Source organism: Leptonychotes weddellii, chromosome 5 (genome assembly GCF_054177405.1).
Source record: "Leptonychotes weddellii isolate Sample4059 chromosome 5, ASM5417740v2, whole genome shotgun sequence".
In the NCBI taxonomy this organism is placed as follows: Eukaryota; Metazoa; Chordata; class Mammalia; order Carnivora; family Phocidae; genus Leptonychotes; species Leptonychotes weddellii.
In genome coordinates, this window is record NC_138373.1 from 136,950,443 (window position 1) to 136,970,675 (window position 20,233).

Genomic DNA, 20,233 nt, shown 5'->3' on the forward strand with positions numbered 1-20,233 from the left:
GACCAAAGAGTATTAGGGTATTATGTGTGATGCACCTATGTGCATCGTATACATATATGAATGCATAGGTTCATGCTTAATTGTATACTTTGTCATCAGCAATGCTACAGGTAGTACAATGCTAAAGGATTTGAATGTTAATATGCTTGGAATAGTATTCTTGAGTACTGAATTCAGGGATATTCGGATTTTTTTTTTTCTTTTTTGCTTCTGAAGAAAAGAGCAGGAAATGATACTGGATTCCTAACTTCTGGAGTTAAAAACTCTAAGCTTAGAGAATCTGACAAAAGCTATACACCCTCTTCAGAAAAACGTACACATGCATGTATTTGGTAGATTCCATTTTGTGATCCAATCCATCAATTTTCTACTTCTTTCTATTTATTTTTGGAGGGAAAGGGGCACAGGGAGAGGTAAAGAAAATCTTAAGTAGGCTCCATGCCCAGCACAGAGCCCAATGTGGAGCTCGATCTCACAACCCTGAGATTATGACCTGAGCTAAAATCAAGAGTCGAATGCTTAATTGACTGAGCCACCCAGGTGCCTCTTTCTACTTCTTTGTATATAAACTTTCCGCATTACTGCAGTAGTCTAGAGCCCTTATCTCATATTGTTTTATAGATCCATATAATCCAAACTGGTTAGCAAACCAATGCTTAGGGAAATTTTTTGAAATACTTACCTCAATGAGCATATACCTAAATTTGTATTGAGTGAAACAAATGAGAGGAATTTAGGGAATAGATTTGACCAGAAAGGTGGACTAAGAACAATTTTCCCCTTTGGACCCCTCTCCAACCAAACATAGATATGTACGGTGCATACGTTGCAATATGAAACTACTTACCTATCCTACTTGTAAAGCCTGTTATGTGCCTTAAAGCCAGCTTATTAACTTAAGTTTCGAATCTAGAAAGGCACAGACACAATGATATAAAGTCAAATCTGTAATCTCATTTTCATTATTACTTTTCTCATTAAACTATCAAGGAATACAATACATATTTATGTGTAAATAAATCCACAAAATAATTCAAATACATCATATAATCTTGTTCATTAAAGTTTTTTTCCACCATTTGCAAAAAAGAGGCAGACTATCTAAATTAATCACAAATTATGGGGCGCCTGGGCAGCTCAGTTGGTTAAGCATCAGACATCTTGATTTTGGCTCAGGTCATGATCTCATGATTGTGAGATGGAGCCCTGTGTCGGCTCCACACTGGGCATGGAGCCTGCTTAAGACTCTCTCTCTCCCTCTGCCTGCCCCCCTCCCTCGTGTGCTCTCTCTCACTCTAAAACAATAAATAAATAAATTACAAATTGTATCCAAATGTATTAAGTTTTACTAAAATTTAGAAATTCCCAGAGAATAGGATTATTCACTCTGATAAATGAAAGTATTTACAAGGGGGAAATGTTAAAAGTAGGTAAGAATGAAGTAGGTATTTGGCATAAAATTAGGCATTTATGATAATGCATTTAGTCACTTTGGTTGTGCTAAAAGCTCAACTACGGCTAGTTTAAGCAAAAAGGCAGGGGGTGGGAGAAACAAGATACACACAGCTAGGACCCAAGCAGAGCTGACCTTGGGAAAAACTGGAGCTTGGGTTTGTGATGCTGTCAGGAGTCTCCTTATCTCTATGTTCTTTTATTATCTCTATTGTATTATTTTTATTATCTCTATTCTCACCTATGTGGCTTATTTTCTACTTTGTAGTAAAGCACCAGGAAAGGAAAAGCAGTCTTCTCTAATCACAATTTTAAAATTTGGTTAATAGATTCTGATTGGCCAGCTTAGGTTATGTGCTTATCTCTGGAATTAATCACTGTAGGCAGGCCAGGAAGAGGGAAAGGAAGGATTGGCAACTTCCACTTTTGGAAGGTCTATTTACCAAAAGATGGGAGACTAGCATAGACATGGCTATTGATACAATCATCATGAGCCAGGCAACCACTTCAATTTGTTTCTACTATTGATACACAGAATTCTTCAATCAGAAGTCCACTGAACACTAAGCTGCTCAAAAAGCTTACTTCGGCATTGATTCTAATTTTCTGTTGTCAGTTGGAGAAATCCCCCCCAAAAAAGAAGGGTAAAAAACCCTTATACTTATAAAATATTCTATCAAGAGTTCTCCTTTTGGCTACTTCCAGATCAAAGTCCTTCTAATTTCTTGCTCTTCTGTGAGCTTAGTAAAAGACAAATTTAGTTTTATAGCCATATTGTTTTAAAACAACCTCCACAGTTTCTAGAGAATTCACAAAATAAATTTTGAATTTTTTCTAAACATAACAAAACTTTTTTGTTTTGTTTTAAGATGATAAAAAGGCATAAGGAGCGAGGGCAAGGCAGCTTTTAATCCTCCATATTAAAAACTTGAGGCCTGGAGCCTTAAGGACTGGAAGCCGTTAGACTTCCTCATGAAACAAAAAGATATTAGGCGTTATCAATTACCCTGATATATTGATAAACAGAATCTTTCTGATGAGGAGAGACTACTGACATTAGAAAAGAATCAAATTAGTTTTGGGTTACCAGTCCAGATTTTATTCCCAGCTTTCAAGTTAAAAATGAGGAAGCTCATGAAGTGGAATTCAGTAACAGAGTAAAGAGATACAGTCTTGATGCTTTCTACAGAAAATTAAATTTATGCTGAGCAAAATAAGTCAACCAGAGAAAGACAATTATCATACGATCTCACCGATAAGTGGAATTTAAGAAATAAGGCAGAGGATCATAGGTGAAGGGAGGAAAAAATGAAACAAGACAAAACAAGAGAAGGAGACAAACCATAAGAGACTCTTAATCATAGGAAACAAACTGAGGGTTGCTGGAGGGGAGGTGGGTGGGAGGGATGGGGTGGCTGGGTGATGGACACTGGAGAGGGTATGTGCTATGGTGAGAGCTATGAATTGTGTAAGACTGATGAATCACAGACCTGTACCCCTGAAACAAATAATACATTATGTTAATTAATTGAATCTAAATTTAAAAAACTAAATTTGAAAGATATTTTTTTTTAAAGGAATCATTCATTATTCTTAATGAAGACAATAAAATACTTCAAAATAGGCAAATGAGCATGAAACTATTTATCTTGTATTTATATGTATATGTATACATGTACACAGCTCAAGGACAGTGCTAATGTTGTAGGCCTCTGAACAAGGCTTATTTTCTCCCACACCAAAAATACTTCCTCTGAGATTCTTTTAAGTTATACCATACTTTCTAACGACTTTATTACTGTCATTCATCAGCTTCTGCTCTAATACCATTGTTCATCGAAAATTTTGACACTGAGTGTTGTCCCTTTCCTGCCACCAACATGGATGACTTCAGTGACCACTGACAATCCAAACTACCAACCAATCTAGTTCCAAATTTCTTGACTTAAAAGTCCAATAATACTCACCTAATCGCAACTATAATATTTTGCAGCCAGATTAAATATGTATTTAATATTATTTCACCTCTTAATATTCTTCAAAGCCCTCCCTTTATCTATAGGATTTGAGGTGTCATTTGTTAAACCTTATATTCTAGCCATACACACTACTTGTAATTCCTTGAATTTACCATGTTTCTCATGTCTTTGCTAATGGCTTCTCTTTCTACCATGACCAAGAAATCAGTAGATCAATGTTTGTTTTCTAAGACCAAATTTAACTCCAAAAATTAGGCAAAACAAGCATTCTTCACATATTGATGGAAGTCTGAATTGTTATAACCTTCTGGAAAAGTTAATTTGCCAATGTGTATCAAGAGGTTCACTGACCCAATGATTCATTCACTATTCTACGCAACAAATACTTGCTGAGTGCTTACTATAGGCCAGGCATTTTTCTAAGTGTTAGGGATACAGCCGATAGTATTAAAACAAACTTCCCCTTGTGAAGTTTCTATTTTGGTGAGGTTAAACAAACAACAAACAAATAAATACACGATACCAATAAATGGCAAAAAGTGGAATGGAGAGAAGTAGAGCAGGGACTAGTGACAAAATGCTTGGGGCAGGAAAGGAACTGCTTTTTTTTTTTTTTTAATTAAGAGGTAAGAGATGGCCTTTCTGAGGTAACATCTTAGCAAAGACAAAGATTTGTACAAAAATTCTTTTCATTAAAATAACATATGAGGAAAATGTTTAATGACAAAGAGAAAATGCCAATGACAAACTAAATGCAAAGATCAAGGAACAAAATTTTATTTAACTGATTTTAACTATGCAAAACACACAAGGACTAAAAATAAACATTCTCAAACGTTAAGTGACTTTTCTAGGTGAGAGTTATAAGCTACTTACTTTCTTCTTTCTGCTTTTTGAAAGGGTATCTACAGTTGTAATGAGAAAGTAAGCATTCCCTCATCTTTAGCCTACTGTATCTTGTGCCCATTTAACCTCTAAAGCACCCTGTCCTTTGTGTAGATGACCCATCTCTAATAGACTTCTAAGGAAAAGAACTGTAGTTTTCAACGAACCTCTAGTATTTAGCAGTGCCTAGTATTCACATCTAACTTCAGTAAGTATTTACTGGAACATATTTACCAGGCACTGTGAGACTTTGGGACTTGACAGTGAACAAGGCAGAAAAGATCTTTGCCCTACAGGGCTTATATTTTAGTGAGAAAACAGATTTTTAAAAATTACCATGTGCTAAATGCTATGAAGCATCCTAGGAAGGAGTGACAAAAACAGAGAAATGGCAAAAGTTTACATAGGTGGTAGTGTCCTAGACCTCAAGTCAAACCCATTTTACTATTTATTAAATGACTACATGTCACTCACTGTGAGGCTCAGTTTCCTCACAAATGAAATGGATTCAATATAATCTACTTCAAAAGGTTGTAAAAATTCAATGTCAGTGAAAATATCTATCCCAGTGGTTAAGTTTCTTTATAGGTAAGAGGTATTTCCTGAAAGCTGAATGAACAGTGTTCAATAAATGAACAAGAGGAGCTCAGAACCCCACACTAGAGAGGGAGGCTCTGGAAAAACCTATAAGAGACATCTGAGTTAGGCATTGAAGGTTAAGTATTTTCACCAGCCTGAGGAACAATGCAAAAAGCATGAGGATGCTGTCTTTACTGCTCTAGAGCTAATTAACATACAGAAAACAAACAGTCCTGCATTTTTGGCCCTGAGTTTCTCCAATTTACCAAGATCTCATTTCTACTTATTTCCACAGAAAAGCAGAGTATGAATGGTGCTATCCTTTTTCCATTCAAAGTTTTAAGTCTGTGCTCTTTGACAACAGAAGCAGTTCATTTTTCCCCCACCAGCCCTTCTACCATCACCTGAATGTAGGCTGCTATTATCCAAAACACTATTTTGCAAACTTTGTGTTGTGAGCCACTTATGGATGGGGAAATTAATTTAGTAGGTCAGATTTTCTTTAAAAGGAAAATGGAAAAGAGTGCATCAGATATAGTGAGGGTAAGAATAGTCTCATTAAGACTTTATTTCAGTTTAATCTGTGTGAGTGTGCTGAGTCATGATGCAAAATGTATTTCCTTCTGGGGGATGCAAAGTTTGAAAATATGATATAAATATGACATAAAACAATGATTCTATTTTTTCCAGTAGAGTGGGTCAAATATCTCTTTAAAAACTGATGGAAGTTAAGGTTTTTCTCACTAGAAAACACAAATTCACATTCACTCACACTACAAATGACAGTATATGCTGAATTTCAAGGGGTTCATAAAGCCTCTCGTAGCCTTGAAGGCCTTCCAGTTAACTCTTCAGGTAAAATTTCAGCTACTGTTGAGTTTCCGGAACGACTCTGTGTACATGAAAAGCCCCTATTAGGCAAGAACCATCTTTGTGTATATTGAAGTGCCAAGAAGGCAAAACCATTAGTGTTCAGCATCCTTGACAAGCAACAGTATCTCAGGACACTTACAGAACTGAAACATCCTTATTCTCCTGCTTCAGAACCATCAATGTCTTTTTAATGACCAAAGGATAAAGTTTCAGTCCTTCTCCTTCTATTTTTTCAGTATTTATTAAGCATCTGATACATGCCTGCCACTGTGGACACAGAGTTTCTTTATAGTCTGACTTCCTCATCTTCCCATTTTACCTCTTATCGCTCCCTAGAGGGGCCTCTCTTTGGGTCAAACTGGGATGTTCTTTATGCCTCAATGTACCATTCTAAGCTCCTCTTCCCTCCCTTAAATTCCACCTGACCTTTAACACTCAGTTCAAATTTTTAAAAAATCCAGTCCTTTGAGATGGGTCCAGCATTTATTGTGTATACTAAAGCAACTGACTAGAATTCACTGAGACTTTTGTTAACTTCTAGTATCATATGTAAAATTTCCCCAGGGCTTTCATAAAAGATTTTAAGAAGTTGCAGAGAGTCCTATGAATCAAAAAAAGGTAACTATATTTATACCATTAATTATTTATGCTGTTTCTTTTGTCTTTTCTATTCCCCGAGGGTAGGAATTACAGGCTTTGTGTGGCAGAAACACAAACAGAACGTTATCTTAGGAATGTTTGATGCCTTTGATTTGCGTCTCCCTCAAAACTCTTCCTAAAAGATTGAAATGCCCCTACAAATAATGAAATTTGTTACATTTATATGCGATCTACTTTTTTTTTTTTTTTTTTTAAATATATACAAGAACAGAAACATCCCTCTTCTGGATCTACCAACTGGACATAAAAAGCAAAATTTCAAAACAATCACCGTGTGCCAAGCAACCACACAACATTGTTCAAGAACGTCCAAATCGAAGGCCTTTTTACAACATCCAGAGGAACAAAAACCCGAAAGGCCTTAATTTCCAGTCTTTTTGCTTCTCCGTTCCAGTTATTTGTTTGTTTAAACTGGCCGACCTACTTAGTGAAGGTTATGAGACAAGTTGGCAACATTTGTAACTCATAAAACGATTATGTGCAGGAGTTGCAGGCAGAATTCCTTAACAAAAGAACTGGAAGTTTAGACATGCCCAGGGCAGTGAGGACCCCGGGCCGTTCCATTTTTCTCAAAAGATACGGGTCCAAAGGCAGCGGCTGCTCTCGCCCTATTTGTCGTGAAAGTCAAGGGCGTTGCTCCGTCCGTCCCGTTCAGGCACGAGAATTAGTAAGCGGCCTCAGGAAGGGACGGAGGCGTCGGCTCGCCGACGCTCGAGCCCACGGTGCGCCCCCGGAGCCTGGCCGCTGCGCGCGGCTCTCCGAGGCGGGGAAAACGGCGGCGGCGGCGGCGCCGAGACGGAAGCTTTTCCTGTAGGTGAAAGGTCAGAGGCGCCGCAGGAGGCGCCGGGGGAGAGGCTGCTGAGCGCGCGGTGCAGCTCGCTGACTTTCCTCCCGCGCCCCGGACCCGCTCCGCACCCCGGCCCCGGCTACTGCCTCAGCCACTCTGGGAGCCCCGCACGTTCGGTCCCGCCACTGCGGCCACTCTGCGCGTTCCCAACCCAACCCGAGCAGCGTGCCGCCGCGCTGCCATACGCGCCGGCCGTGCCGGCCGCAGCCCGGAGGCTGTTGGGGGACCTGGGGGTGCGCCCGTTGGCAGTTGGGAGGAAGGGACACCCCGCCCCCCGCTCCAGGCGCGGCCACGGCTGCTTTTCTCCCTACTCGGCACTTCTTACCGGGGCTTCTCCGACGAGTTACGTCCCGCGCCGGGCGTAGACCTGACAGTCCCGCTCTGGTGGCTGCTTGGGGTTCCGGGAAGAGACAGGTTGGAGAAAAGCTCAAGGGGGTAGGGTAAAGAAAAGTGGGGGCAGGGAGCTTTCTCGATTTGTGTATTTGGGGGGGTCAGAGTTCGTGACCCCTCCCTCGGCTCTGCGGTACGTGCTCCCATCCGCGCCTGCGCATTACTGGTGGAGAAGCGGTGAGGAGGTCGTGACGTTCCCTGGGTGGAGGGATGAGAAAACCGAGCCTCTGAAAGGCCGCTGCCCCCTATCGGCTGGGAGGGAAACTGCCCCGCCAGAGCTGCCCTATCAAGGACTTTCGGAAGCCGCGTGCGCTTAGCATCCCTTTTGCCAAAGGTGGTTGGTCGTTAAAGGAAGTTTTGAGACGTTTCAAATTCGAGTAATACTAGATAACCTCATCAGTTTGGGTCAGCTTGGTTTCTAACTTGTGGAAAATTGGGCTCTGTTTTAGGGTATCTCTTACCTTAAAGTTTATTAGGAGTTAACGAGTCTGGGTAGATCCCAATAAAATATTTAAAATTCCCTTAAATAAAACAAGCTAGGGCAGAATCCTCCAGTCAGGCAAAGATTTACTTATCAGCTCTTGTGGGTAAATACGTATAATGGCTAAATGGAGCAAGAATTATTATCACTTAGAATATAAACTTCTGGAAGTCTGGCTTTTTTGTCCAGTGGTGTATTCCCAAGCATACGGGACAATGCCTAGTGGTCAATAAAGATTCGTGAAAAGAGGCATTGACAGAACATTATGACAGTGACCACCTGCGGCACAGAGGTGTGGCAGGAAGAGCTGTGTGCAAAGCACTGTGTGGCTTGGACTTTAAGAGAAGAGGTCCTTGAAATTTTTTTAGTATTGATCAGCACTAGAAAAGCAGTTCCAGATTCAGGCCAGAAACCCAAGTCAGGAAAAACAAAGGTGTACTGGGAAGGAGAACATCTCCTCTGTCCTTTCCCTCTGGAACTAGGCATCAGGACACACAAAAATGGCATGCAACAATCCCTAAGAAGGGGAATATGCTTTATGCCTCATTCTCTGAAAACCCCTCTTTGTGGTTCGTCTTTAACTATGTGACTCTAGAAAAATATATGGCTTAAAGACATCATCACACCAAAAGTAGATACAGTAAATTTATTTTGTATAAATATAATACATATGGACATTATTTACAATACTAGTATTTATAAAGGATCTATATCTATATGGACAATAAGATACAAACTATTATCACTTTAAGTAAAAAGTGTTTCTAGAAATTCATGTCATTTAAAAAAAACAATATAGTATTTCAAGATTGGTTCTTAACATGCTATGACCAACTCATATTAAAGAGAGTTGCCCCCTTTCATCTCCCCCCACCAAGGGAATTTGATATTGAGGCTTTTTAAAAAATTTCTACCTTTATCTTAAAAAAAAATTAAATCCTATTAGAAATTATCTCTTTTCGGGTGCCTGGGTGGCTCAGATGGTTAAGCGTCTGCCTTCGGCTCAGGTCATGATCTCAGGGTCCTGGGATCGAGTCCCGCATCGGGCTCCCTACTCCTTGGGAGCCTGCTTCTCCCTCTGCCTCTTTCTGTCTCTAATGAATAAATAAATAAAATCTTAAAAAAAAAAAAAGAAATTATCTCTTTTCTTAGAAGGGAAAGTCATAGATAAGATTTTCCTTTAGAGAATATTAAATGTAGCATAGGCTCCAGAATATTTGTATATGGAATTCCTGGAAGAGACAGGTTGGAAAAAGCTCAAGGGGAGCTTAAAAAAAAAAAAAAAATCAGAAAGGATCCATTTGGAGTAATTTAATTCATCAAATACTGGGTGTCCATAGCATGCAAGGTACTCTGCCAGATGCTGAGGAGTCTCAGATTCTCAAGGACAGAATGTGATGGGCACCGTATGAAAGTGTTTCCTAGCTAAAGGCTATGGAGACATAGAGAAAGGAGAGACTAAATCTGGTCTGGAGGAATAAGGGAGGAAGAATAGGAGAGAGGGACTAGGAGCAACTATCACAGAAATAAAAGTCTTGGGTACACAGGCAGAAATGGGTTGGAAAGAGGGTGAGAACAAAGAAGAAAGGTTGGGGTGGGATTAGCTGGAGTGTGTGACAACTGAGGAAAAGTGTTCCATGCTGAGCCACTGGGAAGCCAATGGAGGTTGCAAAGAGCAGGGATGAAACTAGGTTAGAGCTATGCTTTGTAGATAGCTCTGGCAGTGTTTAAAATGAGACCATGCAAAGGCGGCATTGGAATTAGAAGAAAAGTTATTCCAATCATTGGGAAGAGGTAATAAGGACTTGAGCCAGGGTCTGTGCAGTAATGGGAATGAAGATGGACCGGGTACAAGAGCAATAGCAGAGGGTCTTGTTGAGACTTGGAGGCAGATTCTGGAGCCTAGATTGGTGTTTTTCCATTACAGAAGAAAATAAACAGATCTGAAGGAACAGAAAGTGAAGTCATATAAAGTTTAAAATGCTTAAGAAGGACTCATGTAGATGTCCAACAGGTAGTTGCAAATATGGCCTTGCAGGATGGTGGAAAGAGTAGGTCTAAGGTCTGAGTTATAATGAGGGCATGTGGGGGGCTGAGTTTGAGTTGCAGACGACAAGACTCCTGTCCTCACCTTCTATGCATTTCAACAACTATTTTCTCTTAAAAGACACAGGATAGGTATTTTGTGAGAAACATACAGTATTTGCCTTCAAGGCATGTACGGTATAAGAAATAGGATTTATCTCTCTGAAAATCCTAGTGACTACATTTGACTATAGTGGTTCCCAAATTTCAAAAATGGGAGTACAAATCGATGCATACTCCAAGACAGATCAACATATGCTGTGATAACATTTACATTTTAACTAAATTACTAAATAGAAGGCTTTCCCTATTTCTGGACATATCCTACCAACATCTAGTTAACAAAACTACACTTTAAAGTTATCTTCTTCACTTACTTTTTCATTACTGCTTTATATTAAAGTTGCTCTGATGATCTCATTTTAAGAAACACTACTGCATACTCAAAGAATCAAGCTTTTGGTTGAAAAGAGAATTAAGGATCTTGGGCAAAGTACAAGAGGATCATACTGGGTATATTACAGAACAGGGGAAAAGAGGTTGGAGAGAGGTTCGGAAATGTGGGACGATGCCTAAGATAACCTTCTTATTTTTCTAGGACTCTGATGGATCCTCTACATTTACAGCTGTCACAGCTGAGGAGGAACCTAGACTCGGGGGGACACACTAAGAATGCCAGCCTTCCCCCAGTTTAACCTGGCATCTCTTACCAAGGTTACTTTTAGCACCTTTTTGCTTAGCTTTACAACTGCTCTTCTTTCTCCTCCTTATGAATAAAAGGAGAAACCTGAAAAGGGTGTGATGGAACACACGCATCAGTGTAATAAATACAGTATTCTTGGGATCAGGTACTGTGTATACTTTCTCATAGAATGCACCCAATAGGAGCGCCTGGGTGGCTTAGTCGGTTAAGCTTCCAACTCTTGATTTTGGCTCAGGGAGCTCAAGCCCTGTGTTGGGCTCTGCACTCAGCAGGGATCCTGCTTAAGATTCTCCCTCTCCCTCTGCCCCCCCCCCCCCCACTGAATGCACCCAATATCACTTTTTCCTCTAAAATGGTGGCTATCAAGAGATACATTTTTTAAAGTAACTTTACAATAAAACATATATAGTTAGGTTTCTCAGTTGACATTAAATTAGAGCCAGGTTAAATAAATAATTGATCGGCTTTGGTAAGTTATGAAGGACTGATGAGGTGGGGAAGGAAACATAATACCATTCCACATTTAAAACATTTTTTGGGGGGTGATGGTAATCTGATAGCTTCCTCAAAAGGCTATACATATTTTATATTTTCAAAACCCCCCATGGGGCGAAGCCAATAGCCAGTACAATCATACATGTGTTTTACATGTAATTAGAATTAAAAGAAGTTTGTGCAGTGTTTTTTCTGTTTAGATTTATAAATCATTCTTGATTTAGCCAGCTGTTGGAAGACAAAATAGCCTGGCTGATATTTTTTTAGATTCTGAGGTTTAAGCCAAACCTTCCAGTCAGAAGGCTGAGAGCTCATGAGGAGCAGGGCAGAACTTCAAATAACTTGTCCTTTGCAAAATGCTAGACCCAAAGAAGAAGGAAACACTTTATAAGGTATAACCTTGGTCTCCAAAAAGGATATAAAAACTGCAACGATTTTAACATGGAAGCCTTATTTATGCTCACTTGATTAAAATAAGTGAGCTGCAAAGAAGTATTAGTTTACCTACTGTGACAGAAAGACTGGGGAGATAGCATGTAAGGATTGTGTGTGAGGGTGCAACAGGGTTTAAAATGATCCCACAGCAAGAAACAGCCAGAAAAAACTACAGCAGCCAACTCTAGATTTAGTAGAGACTCTAGTGCTTCAACAAACAACTTCAGAAAGACAGTAATTCTCTTGGCAATGGTATCACACTGAATTAGGAAATACTTTATATAGAAGCAGAAAGGAAAATTCTTGTGCCCTTTTGTGAAATATTCTATGGATGACCTTGCCTTTTAAGATAATTTAAGCTCAGTCAAATGTATATTATAAACATCAAGAATGACTTTAATCATAGTGTGATTTTCATTTTTCTTCTACTCATCAACAGTTTTATGTACAAAGCAGTTCACATGTTAAATAGTAAGTGCACCAGAATTATGAATATAAATATTTCCTAATGAGATGCATTTGGCAACTGGTTAAAGAAATAAAGGATTTGTTTTAATTACCAGGGAGGACATAACACAAAGTAATATTAAATAACCTTTAAAAAACGAATACAATTTCAGTTAACACTGGCTTTGAATCTGTGCTTTTTTGGTATGGTAATTCCAGTTCATTTTTTTAAAGCACAATATTATAGGGAATGGAACATTCTTTTTAGATGCAAACACCACCACTGACTTGGGCTCAGAACACTTACAATAGCAAAGGATATTGTGTAATATAATGCTTGCTGTATTTTTTTTTTTTAATAATACATTTATGTTTGTGTTGAACTGGTAGCTTTAAAAAAAGGATGAGACTTAATATAAAGACCATAGAGTTAATTGTGTTCCTCCATCCTCTTACCTACTACTCATAGCTCAGTTCAATGAAAATTTTCACATTCTATCCCTTTGCTCTAATTCCTTGATGATGTAACATTATCTCATGCCAAAAGAGGTACAACAGAAATACTCTGGATAATTTACTGGAATTTCATTTCACAGTTACTGAGGTAGGAGTTGGCCGTGTGTTTTTCCGTTAAAAGATACAAAAATTCATCTAAGTTTATTGATTCAAAACATACATTTTTTTCATCAGCAGTTTTAGAGTAATTTCTAAACCAAACACTGCATGGAAATTTGCTCCTTGATGTGTGTTTTTTATTTACAAAGACTCACCTCAAGTAAGAGTGTTACAATGTAACACTACAAAACACTGAGAAATCTGTGTCACAAACAGTTAATACAGTATACAATATTAAGATAAGTTTTCTGGTTTCTAAAGAAAAGGTACTTTAGAATTCAGTGTGAATCTCAGAAATAATTCTGACCATTAAGTAAACATCAAAATTTTAATAAATAACATATACATGAAAAAACAAACATTAAAAAAATTACCTTATACCTAACAAAATAATTCATAATATCTGATGAAGATTTTGGCTGGATTTATCTTGGCAGTGTTCATTTATATAAAATTTTTGTACTGCATTTACTCCATTCTGATGAAATTCCACCCATTTGGAATCACAGAAGGGATGAAACCAGTATCGCTACAATATTGTGCCTTCCTGAAATGCTTCTATCCACCTATTGGTAAGAGAAATTTGTTAGATTTGTAAAATGCAATCCTCCGATAGATGTTAAAACAATATAGATCACAGCTGTGCCTGTGGATCCAATCACCCTAGCAGTATATTTAAGAAGTTTCCTATACCAAATTAGAATTCTGCGTATATGGAATTGTCCTTTATTTGGTAATATGGCCAAAAATTTGGACTGAAAAGTGCATCTTTTATGTCCATGAAGCGTGAGGAAGGGGCCATTTCATGTAAAAGCTCTATGAAGTCCTGATGATTCCATACGATTGGTTTGGGAAATGAATTACATTTGCCAAGGCTTTTATTTCAACCCCCTTTCTGCTTTTAGGAACACAAGCTTTGTCTCTGTCTCCTTCTCTCTTAACTCCCTGGGCATCCATAGTCCAGACCTGTTCTAATACTTCCAATGAAAGAGAATCTAACATCTGATCTACTTCAGTTGATCAAAATTTTGCATGCAATATGAAGTGTATCCAAAAAAAAAAAAAGTGTCTCAGAGTTTCTAGAAGTCTTTCCAAAATTTGTTAGTCTCTAAGTTTTATCTGACAATACTCACAGCTTGCAATTATTCAGAAGACACTTGGAGGTCGTCTTTTTGTACCTCCCTAGTACTATAATTGCTTCCAGACTTACTATGAACATTTGAAATCACTCAATTTAATTAGTAAACATAGCCTACCCCAGATATAGCTCAAATTTCAAGGATAGAATTTTCAAAACTTTAAATGCAAATGGCATAAGTTATAATAAAAAAGTCTTTTAAAAAGCTAAAAATTTCCATTAAAATTAATACATTTTAATGTTCTGTAATGTGTAAAACCACCTCCATATTAGTGACTTCAAAGAGAAACTTATAATTTAGCCTGTATTAATTCTAAATTACAAGTAAGCTGATTTCCTTCACTCAGCTACATTCAGTTGTATTGAAGGTTTTTCTACCTTGTCAACTTAATGATATAAACAAAAGATGCATATTCAAAAGAAATAATTTTTATCAGTTTGATGATGAATACAGATAAAAATCATGAGAAATGCAATGCCTAACAGAATATTAGAACAATCACTCTTTTATCCAAGGTAGTTTTTACAGAAAAAATAGTTAAGTGACATAATTTTAAATATTCTTCAGTTCACTTGAAAAAGAATTTTTTGGAGTAACAGATAGGCACTAGATATCCTGACATAGACTGAAAAAAAAATCTTACAGATTATCTGTCACATTGTACCTGATTAATATCCAGGAACGTATATAATTCTGGTACATTAAATCTAACTGCCTTAAGAAAAGACAAGCCTTGTTTACTTAAGGCATTCTTTTTTATATGCACGCGCATTTTGAGCCTATTGAGAAAACATGAGCACTAAGCTCTTAGAGGAAACAAAAACGTATAACTTGTGAGGCCAAAATAAAAATCACAGGAAAGATCTGGTGAAAGGTAAACTGCACTGTTTTGTTTACAAAGGACCTGAATTTCACAGAGATATGCTTCTCTATGTTAAACAACCTCATGATATCAAAATAAATATTCTTGTTGGATTTTTAAAGAGACTGTTTAAAAAAGCCTTTTACCATCTAAAATGATATCCATTTCCTTCTACTCAGTTATTGGGAACAGCATGGGAGCCTCTTAATGTGTTTGACCCTTTCCCCAAAGAAGTAAGTTAGCAAGCAGCTGTTTAAAGTCCCGCTGTTCCATGGCACAATTGAATCACTGGATTGCCAAAGTCCTGGAATGTTTTAAGAGATGATCCTTACCCTCATGGAAGGAGAGGTCAAATGCCTCAGCTTCCTTTCCTTTCAACAGAGCAGCTTCATGCTGCTTCCTCAGAGGTCATGTATAGACAAAATATTTTGGACAGGACTACCTATTTTCCTTTCCCCTCTGTCTCCTGAAAATATTCCAGATCCTCCTGCCTGTCCTTAAAACAGTCCTAAAGACTTTGAAAAATATGTGAAATCTAACTAATTTGGATCTCTGATTTAAATTCTTAATTGTCCCCACACATGAAAGTAGGTTATTTTAAAAATCAATCATGTAAGAACTTGAAACTCATGTATAAAAGAAAAATATGCCTAAATTACTTACTTCTGAGCTGAGTGAGCATCATCTGCTTTGAACACATAAAATAACATGTTTTTATGTAGTAACTGAAACACTCTAGACTCTGAATTCTCATCTTTGACTTGAGTGACAGTGAATCCTAGTAAAGGCTGACTCTCCAAAGCTGCCACGTCCTAATTTAAAAAGATACAAAGGGAGACGGGACTTTAAATTGATAACAAAATTCAGATTTGCAAACTCTTGAACTGTATAGCTATAATTTAATTTCATATACACACATATATATAAAACAATAATTCTTTGTTTTTCATTTTCTTTTATTCAACAATATTAAGCTGACCCCTCCCCACCTACCTCATGAGCCAGACACTGCTAAACAGTTTTCAGTGCGTTCACGTCCACTGAGTATCATATATTTCCCTACAACCATGTGAAGTAGGTAATTATATTACTTTCATTTTATGGATGCAGGAAACAAGCTCAGAAATATAAGTGATTTACCCTGTCCCACTAAGGAAAAGCTTGGCTCCCAGAGCAGTGGTTTTTATAGGATGTTACTGGAACACAGGGTGATCAGGTAGGAGAAGAGGGTAATAATTAGAGCAAATAGCCAGGCATTGTTTATAACCCAAACAAAGTCTATTTTATCTAAGCTTGAGGCCTGATCAATACAATCTGGAGATAGTCAAGGGAGTGTCAACCAAGACAGCTTGGCAGAAAGGTAAGAACCTTTGCCTTTAGTGAAGTTCTTAGTAGTCACATGACACCAAAAAAGTTACATTTTAATATTATGGAAAATTCCTAACATTTTTGAGTAAGAGCTCTAGGACACTGTTGACATTAAAAATCACAGCAACATCTCCCCCTCCAAAAGCAAAGCAAAACAAAAAATATACACAAAACAAATAGATGAAACAGATAATGTAATTATTTCCAATTGGCATTATAAAACCAGACCCCACAATCATTCATCTTTAGATTTCAGATCTTACCTCACTTGCAGCATATGTATACAGCACTTTATTTTTTATAACAAACCACAAGTGTTTCCAAGGTTTTTTATTGCCCTTTGATCTGTACAAGTAGCCACTCATGGAAGAATCTTCCGTGTTTGCTGATACCTAGTAAGCAAAGCCCATATATAGTTTACTGGTTTTCAAAGAAACAAAAGGTAAAGTAACAAAATTGCTTTTGATCACTGGTGCTGAAAGCAATAACCATAATGATATAATGTTTCAGAATGAAATTGTTTATTTTCAAAGTCTGCTACTGGACAAATCAAATACTGCCATTACCGGGGGCATAAAATACCCTTCTGTTTAGAAGCAATTCCAGCATTGGGGCACCTGGGTGGCTCAGTCAGTTAAAAGTCCAACTCTTGATTTCAGCTCAGGTCATGATCTCAGGGTTGTGAGATCAAGCGGCACGTCAGGCTCTGCACTGGGCGTGTAGCCTGCTTAAGATTCCCTGCCCTTCCCCACCACTTCTCTTAAAAAAAAAAAGCCATTCTAGCATTATGCCTGGTTTAATTGAGCTTGCATATATGTATTTCTTTGTGGTGTCACCTGTGTTTTCTGGGTTGCCAGAAGAAGAAAAATAATTCTAAAGATCAGAAGTGCTTTTTGAAAGTTGCATTTTTGGGGCTGTATATGTTGTTTACTGTTCTTTGAATTTTGCAATGTTAGGGAAAATTACTTAAATCTTTAACTCTGTTCCTGAAATCATTTTTTGGACTTATAAAAACTATTAACAGAGGTAAATGGAAAATTCAATTATTCATGGTGATTTTAAGGATTAGTTTCTGATCCCCAAATTTTGGTCTGAGAAGCTTATTTTGTTTCATAAAAGGAAATGTTAAGAAAATGTCTTAATCTCTAGACAAAAAGGTAGTAAGCTCTCAATGATCATAATCTGGCAGCTGAAACTTCTTTTTTAACATAAAACAACAGAAATAAAAAGTCAAGTTTAGGAATTATGTTGTTAGGAGAATGATGAACAGACTTTTTTTTTAAAGATTTATTTATTTTAGAGAGAGAGTGCTGAGTGGGCAAATGCACACGGCGGGGTGGGGCAGAGGGAGAGGGAGAGAGAGAAAATCCTCAAGACCCCCTGCTGAGCAGGAAGCCTGATGTGGGGCAGTATCCCAGGATCCTGAGATCATGACCTGAGCCGAAATCAAGAGTCAGCTGCTCAACCAACTGACCCACCCAGATGCCCCTAGAATGGTGAACAGACTTTTAAGGTGGTTCCCCATGATCCTTGCTCTGATAATCACACTACTGTATAGTCTCCTCCCCCTTGTGTGTGGGGAGGACCTAAGACTTGCTCCTAACCAATAGAATATGGGGAAGATGATGGCATGTCACTCCCATGATTATGTTACATTCTATAAAACTCCATATTGCTAGTAGATGGGACTTTCTCCCATGCTGGCTTTGAAGTAGTTGTCTTGGGAGGCTTGTGTGGCATGGAAATGAATTCTGCTAACAACCTGAGTGAGCTTGGAAGTAGACCCCTCCCTAGTTAGCCTTGTGAGGAGAACTCAACATTGCCCAACACCTTGACTGCAGTCCTGCAGAGATCCCAGCTAAGCTGTGCTTGGACTCCTGAGATAATAAATGTATGTTGTTTTAAGCCTCTAAGTTTGTGGTAATTCGTTATGTGGCAACATAAAACAAATACAGGTGGATTCTATGAATTTTAAAAGTCTACCTTTAATCATGTATTAATTATATTAATTTCTTACAAATTTTATGAGAAGGATGATATATTATTGTCTAGTAGGAAATTTAACATCTAATGTTAAATGAGAAATATCTCTTAAGTGCAAGTAAATTTATATAAAGAAGTGACACCACTGTAGAAGACAGCCAAGTGATTTTTTAAAAATTAGAATGTTCAAATGAGATTTTGCTTAAAATGTAGTTACATTGGGATACTACTATGTACTTATGTTACATGTTACTATCATTGATCAAAATATTTTGTATGCTCCTCTTTTGGAATATTCTTAAATTAGTTGATAAACTGTAAAAGAATACAGTCACAATACTGGATAGTCATGCATAGTCCTCTATATCTTACTTTAGAAAAGATTTTATTTACTTATTTATTTATAGAGAGCATGAGCAGGGGGAAGAAAGCAGGGTAAGGGAGAGAGAATCTCAGTGCAGAGCCGGACACGGGGCTTGATCCCACGACCTGGATCTGAAATCAAGAGTTGGACGCTTAAACGACTAAGCCACCTGGTGCCCCTGTCCTCTATTATCCTCGTTTTTTTTTTTTAAAGAGTTTATTTATTTATTTGACAGAGAGAGAGAACAGCAGGCAGAGGGAGAGGGAGAAGCAGGCTCCCCACTGAGCAGGGAGCCCGACGTGGGGCTCGATCCCAGGACCCTGGGATCATGACCTGAGCCTAAGGCAGACGCTTAACCAACTGAGCCACCCAGGAGCTCCTATTACCCTCTTAAAAATAAAATTGGTCTTAAGCAACTTAATCACATGAGTCACAAAACTTTCCTTCTAGTGATCTGATTATTTAAAATATAAATCAAGTCTAACTCAAGAGACACAGAGTGCCATTACTGAGGGTACTGAGGCTCTGAATGGAATTCTAAAAACAAAGAGTTTCTAAAAATGTATTGAACATTCCTGGAATAAAAACACAACTTCCCAATTCCTCAAAAAGTTAAACATAAATTACCATATGACCAGGCAATTACACTCCTACGTATATTATTAAAACAAATGTCCACATGGTAATATGTCCACACAAGGTTTACAGCACTGCTATTCATAATAACTCAAAGGTAGAAATATCTCAGATGTCCATCAACAGATGAATGGATAAATTGTGGTATATACATACAATGGAGTATTATTCACATTATAAAAAGAAGTACCGATACATGCTATAACTTAGGTGAACCTCCAAAATACTATGAGAAGTGAAAATAGCCAGACAAAAGGTCATGTATTATATGATTCCTTTCACTTTTTTAAAGATTTTATTTATTTATAGGGAGCGAGTGCACAAGTAGGGGAGGGGAGGGACAGAGGGAAAGGGAGAAGGAGACTCCCCACTCAATGCTGGGCTTGATCCCAGGACCCTGAGATCATGACCTGAACCGAAGGTAGATGCTTAACCAATTGAGCCACCCAGGCACACTTGTATATATATTTTTAAAAGAAAACTCCACACCCAAGGTGGGGCTTGAACTTAGGATCCCGAGATCAAGAGTCACATGCTCCACCCACAGAGCTGGTTGGGCACCCCTGAACTGTATCCTTTAAATCGTTAATTATAAGTTACGTGAATTCACTTCAATTACAAATAAAATGACAAAAAACACAGCTTCCCAAGTAGAAAACTTTTATGGCACGTAACCAGATAAATTATTTTTCCCAGTCTGCAAAGGAGAAAGCAGTGGTTCTCAAAATTTAGTATACATCTGAATCACAGAGAATGCTTGTTAAAGTTTCTGATTCCGTAGACCTTGGGTGGGGCCTAAGAATTTCCATTTCTAGTAAGTTCTCAGGTGATGCTGATGTGCTGCTTTGGAGGACATTTTGAGAGCCAGTGGAGTAAAGGAAGGAATGACTGCAGTGGAAGGTCTGTTTGTGTGGTTGGGTAAAACATGTACAAAATGTGACTGGAGTCAGGCTGG

General features: G+C 38.1%; 2 protein-coding genes across 4 annotated transcripts in view; both read right to left on the reverse strand.

Annotated features, from left to right (window-relative positions):
• Window positions 1-7,737, reverse strand: part of NR2C1 (nuclear receptor subfamily 2 group C member 1) — a 45,520-nt gene extending 37,783 nt beyond the window's left edge. For 2 of the 3 annotated variants that reach the window (XM_031037434.2, XM_031037433.2), the window contains exon 1: window positions 7,601-7,737. The gene's annotated coding sequence lies outside the window, so the exon portion shown is untranslated. Of the gene's footprint in view, window positions 1-847; window positions 896-7,600 lie in introns of those variants that run through there. The other variant, XM_081819082.1, reaches the window with a different exon arrangement.
• FGD6 (FYVE, RhoGEF and PH domain containing 6) overlaps window positions 6,824-20,233 on the reverse strand; it is a 113,834-nt gene continuing 100,424 nt past the window's right edge. Inside the window, exons 19-22 of the mRNA XM_006741853.3 lie at window positions 16,559-16,687; window positions 15,591-15,739; window positions 7,601-13,492; window positions 6,824-7,236 (exon numbers count right to left, since the gene is read on the reverse strand). Coding sequence (XP_006741916.1) covers window positions 13,456-13,492; window positions 15,591-15,739; window positions 16,559-16,687 — 315 coding nt within the window. The 3' untranslated portion in view covers window positions 6,824-7,236; window positions 7,601-13,455. The remainder of the gene's footprint in view (window positions 7,237-7,600; window positions 13,493-15,590; window positions 15,740-16,558; window positions 16,688-20,233) is intronic.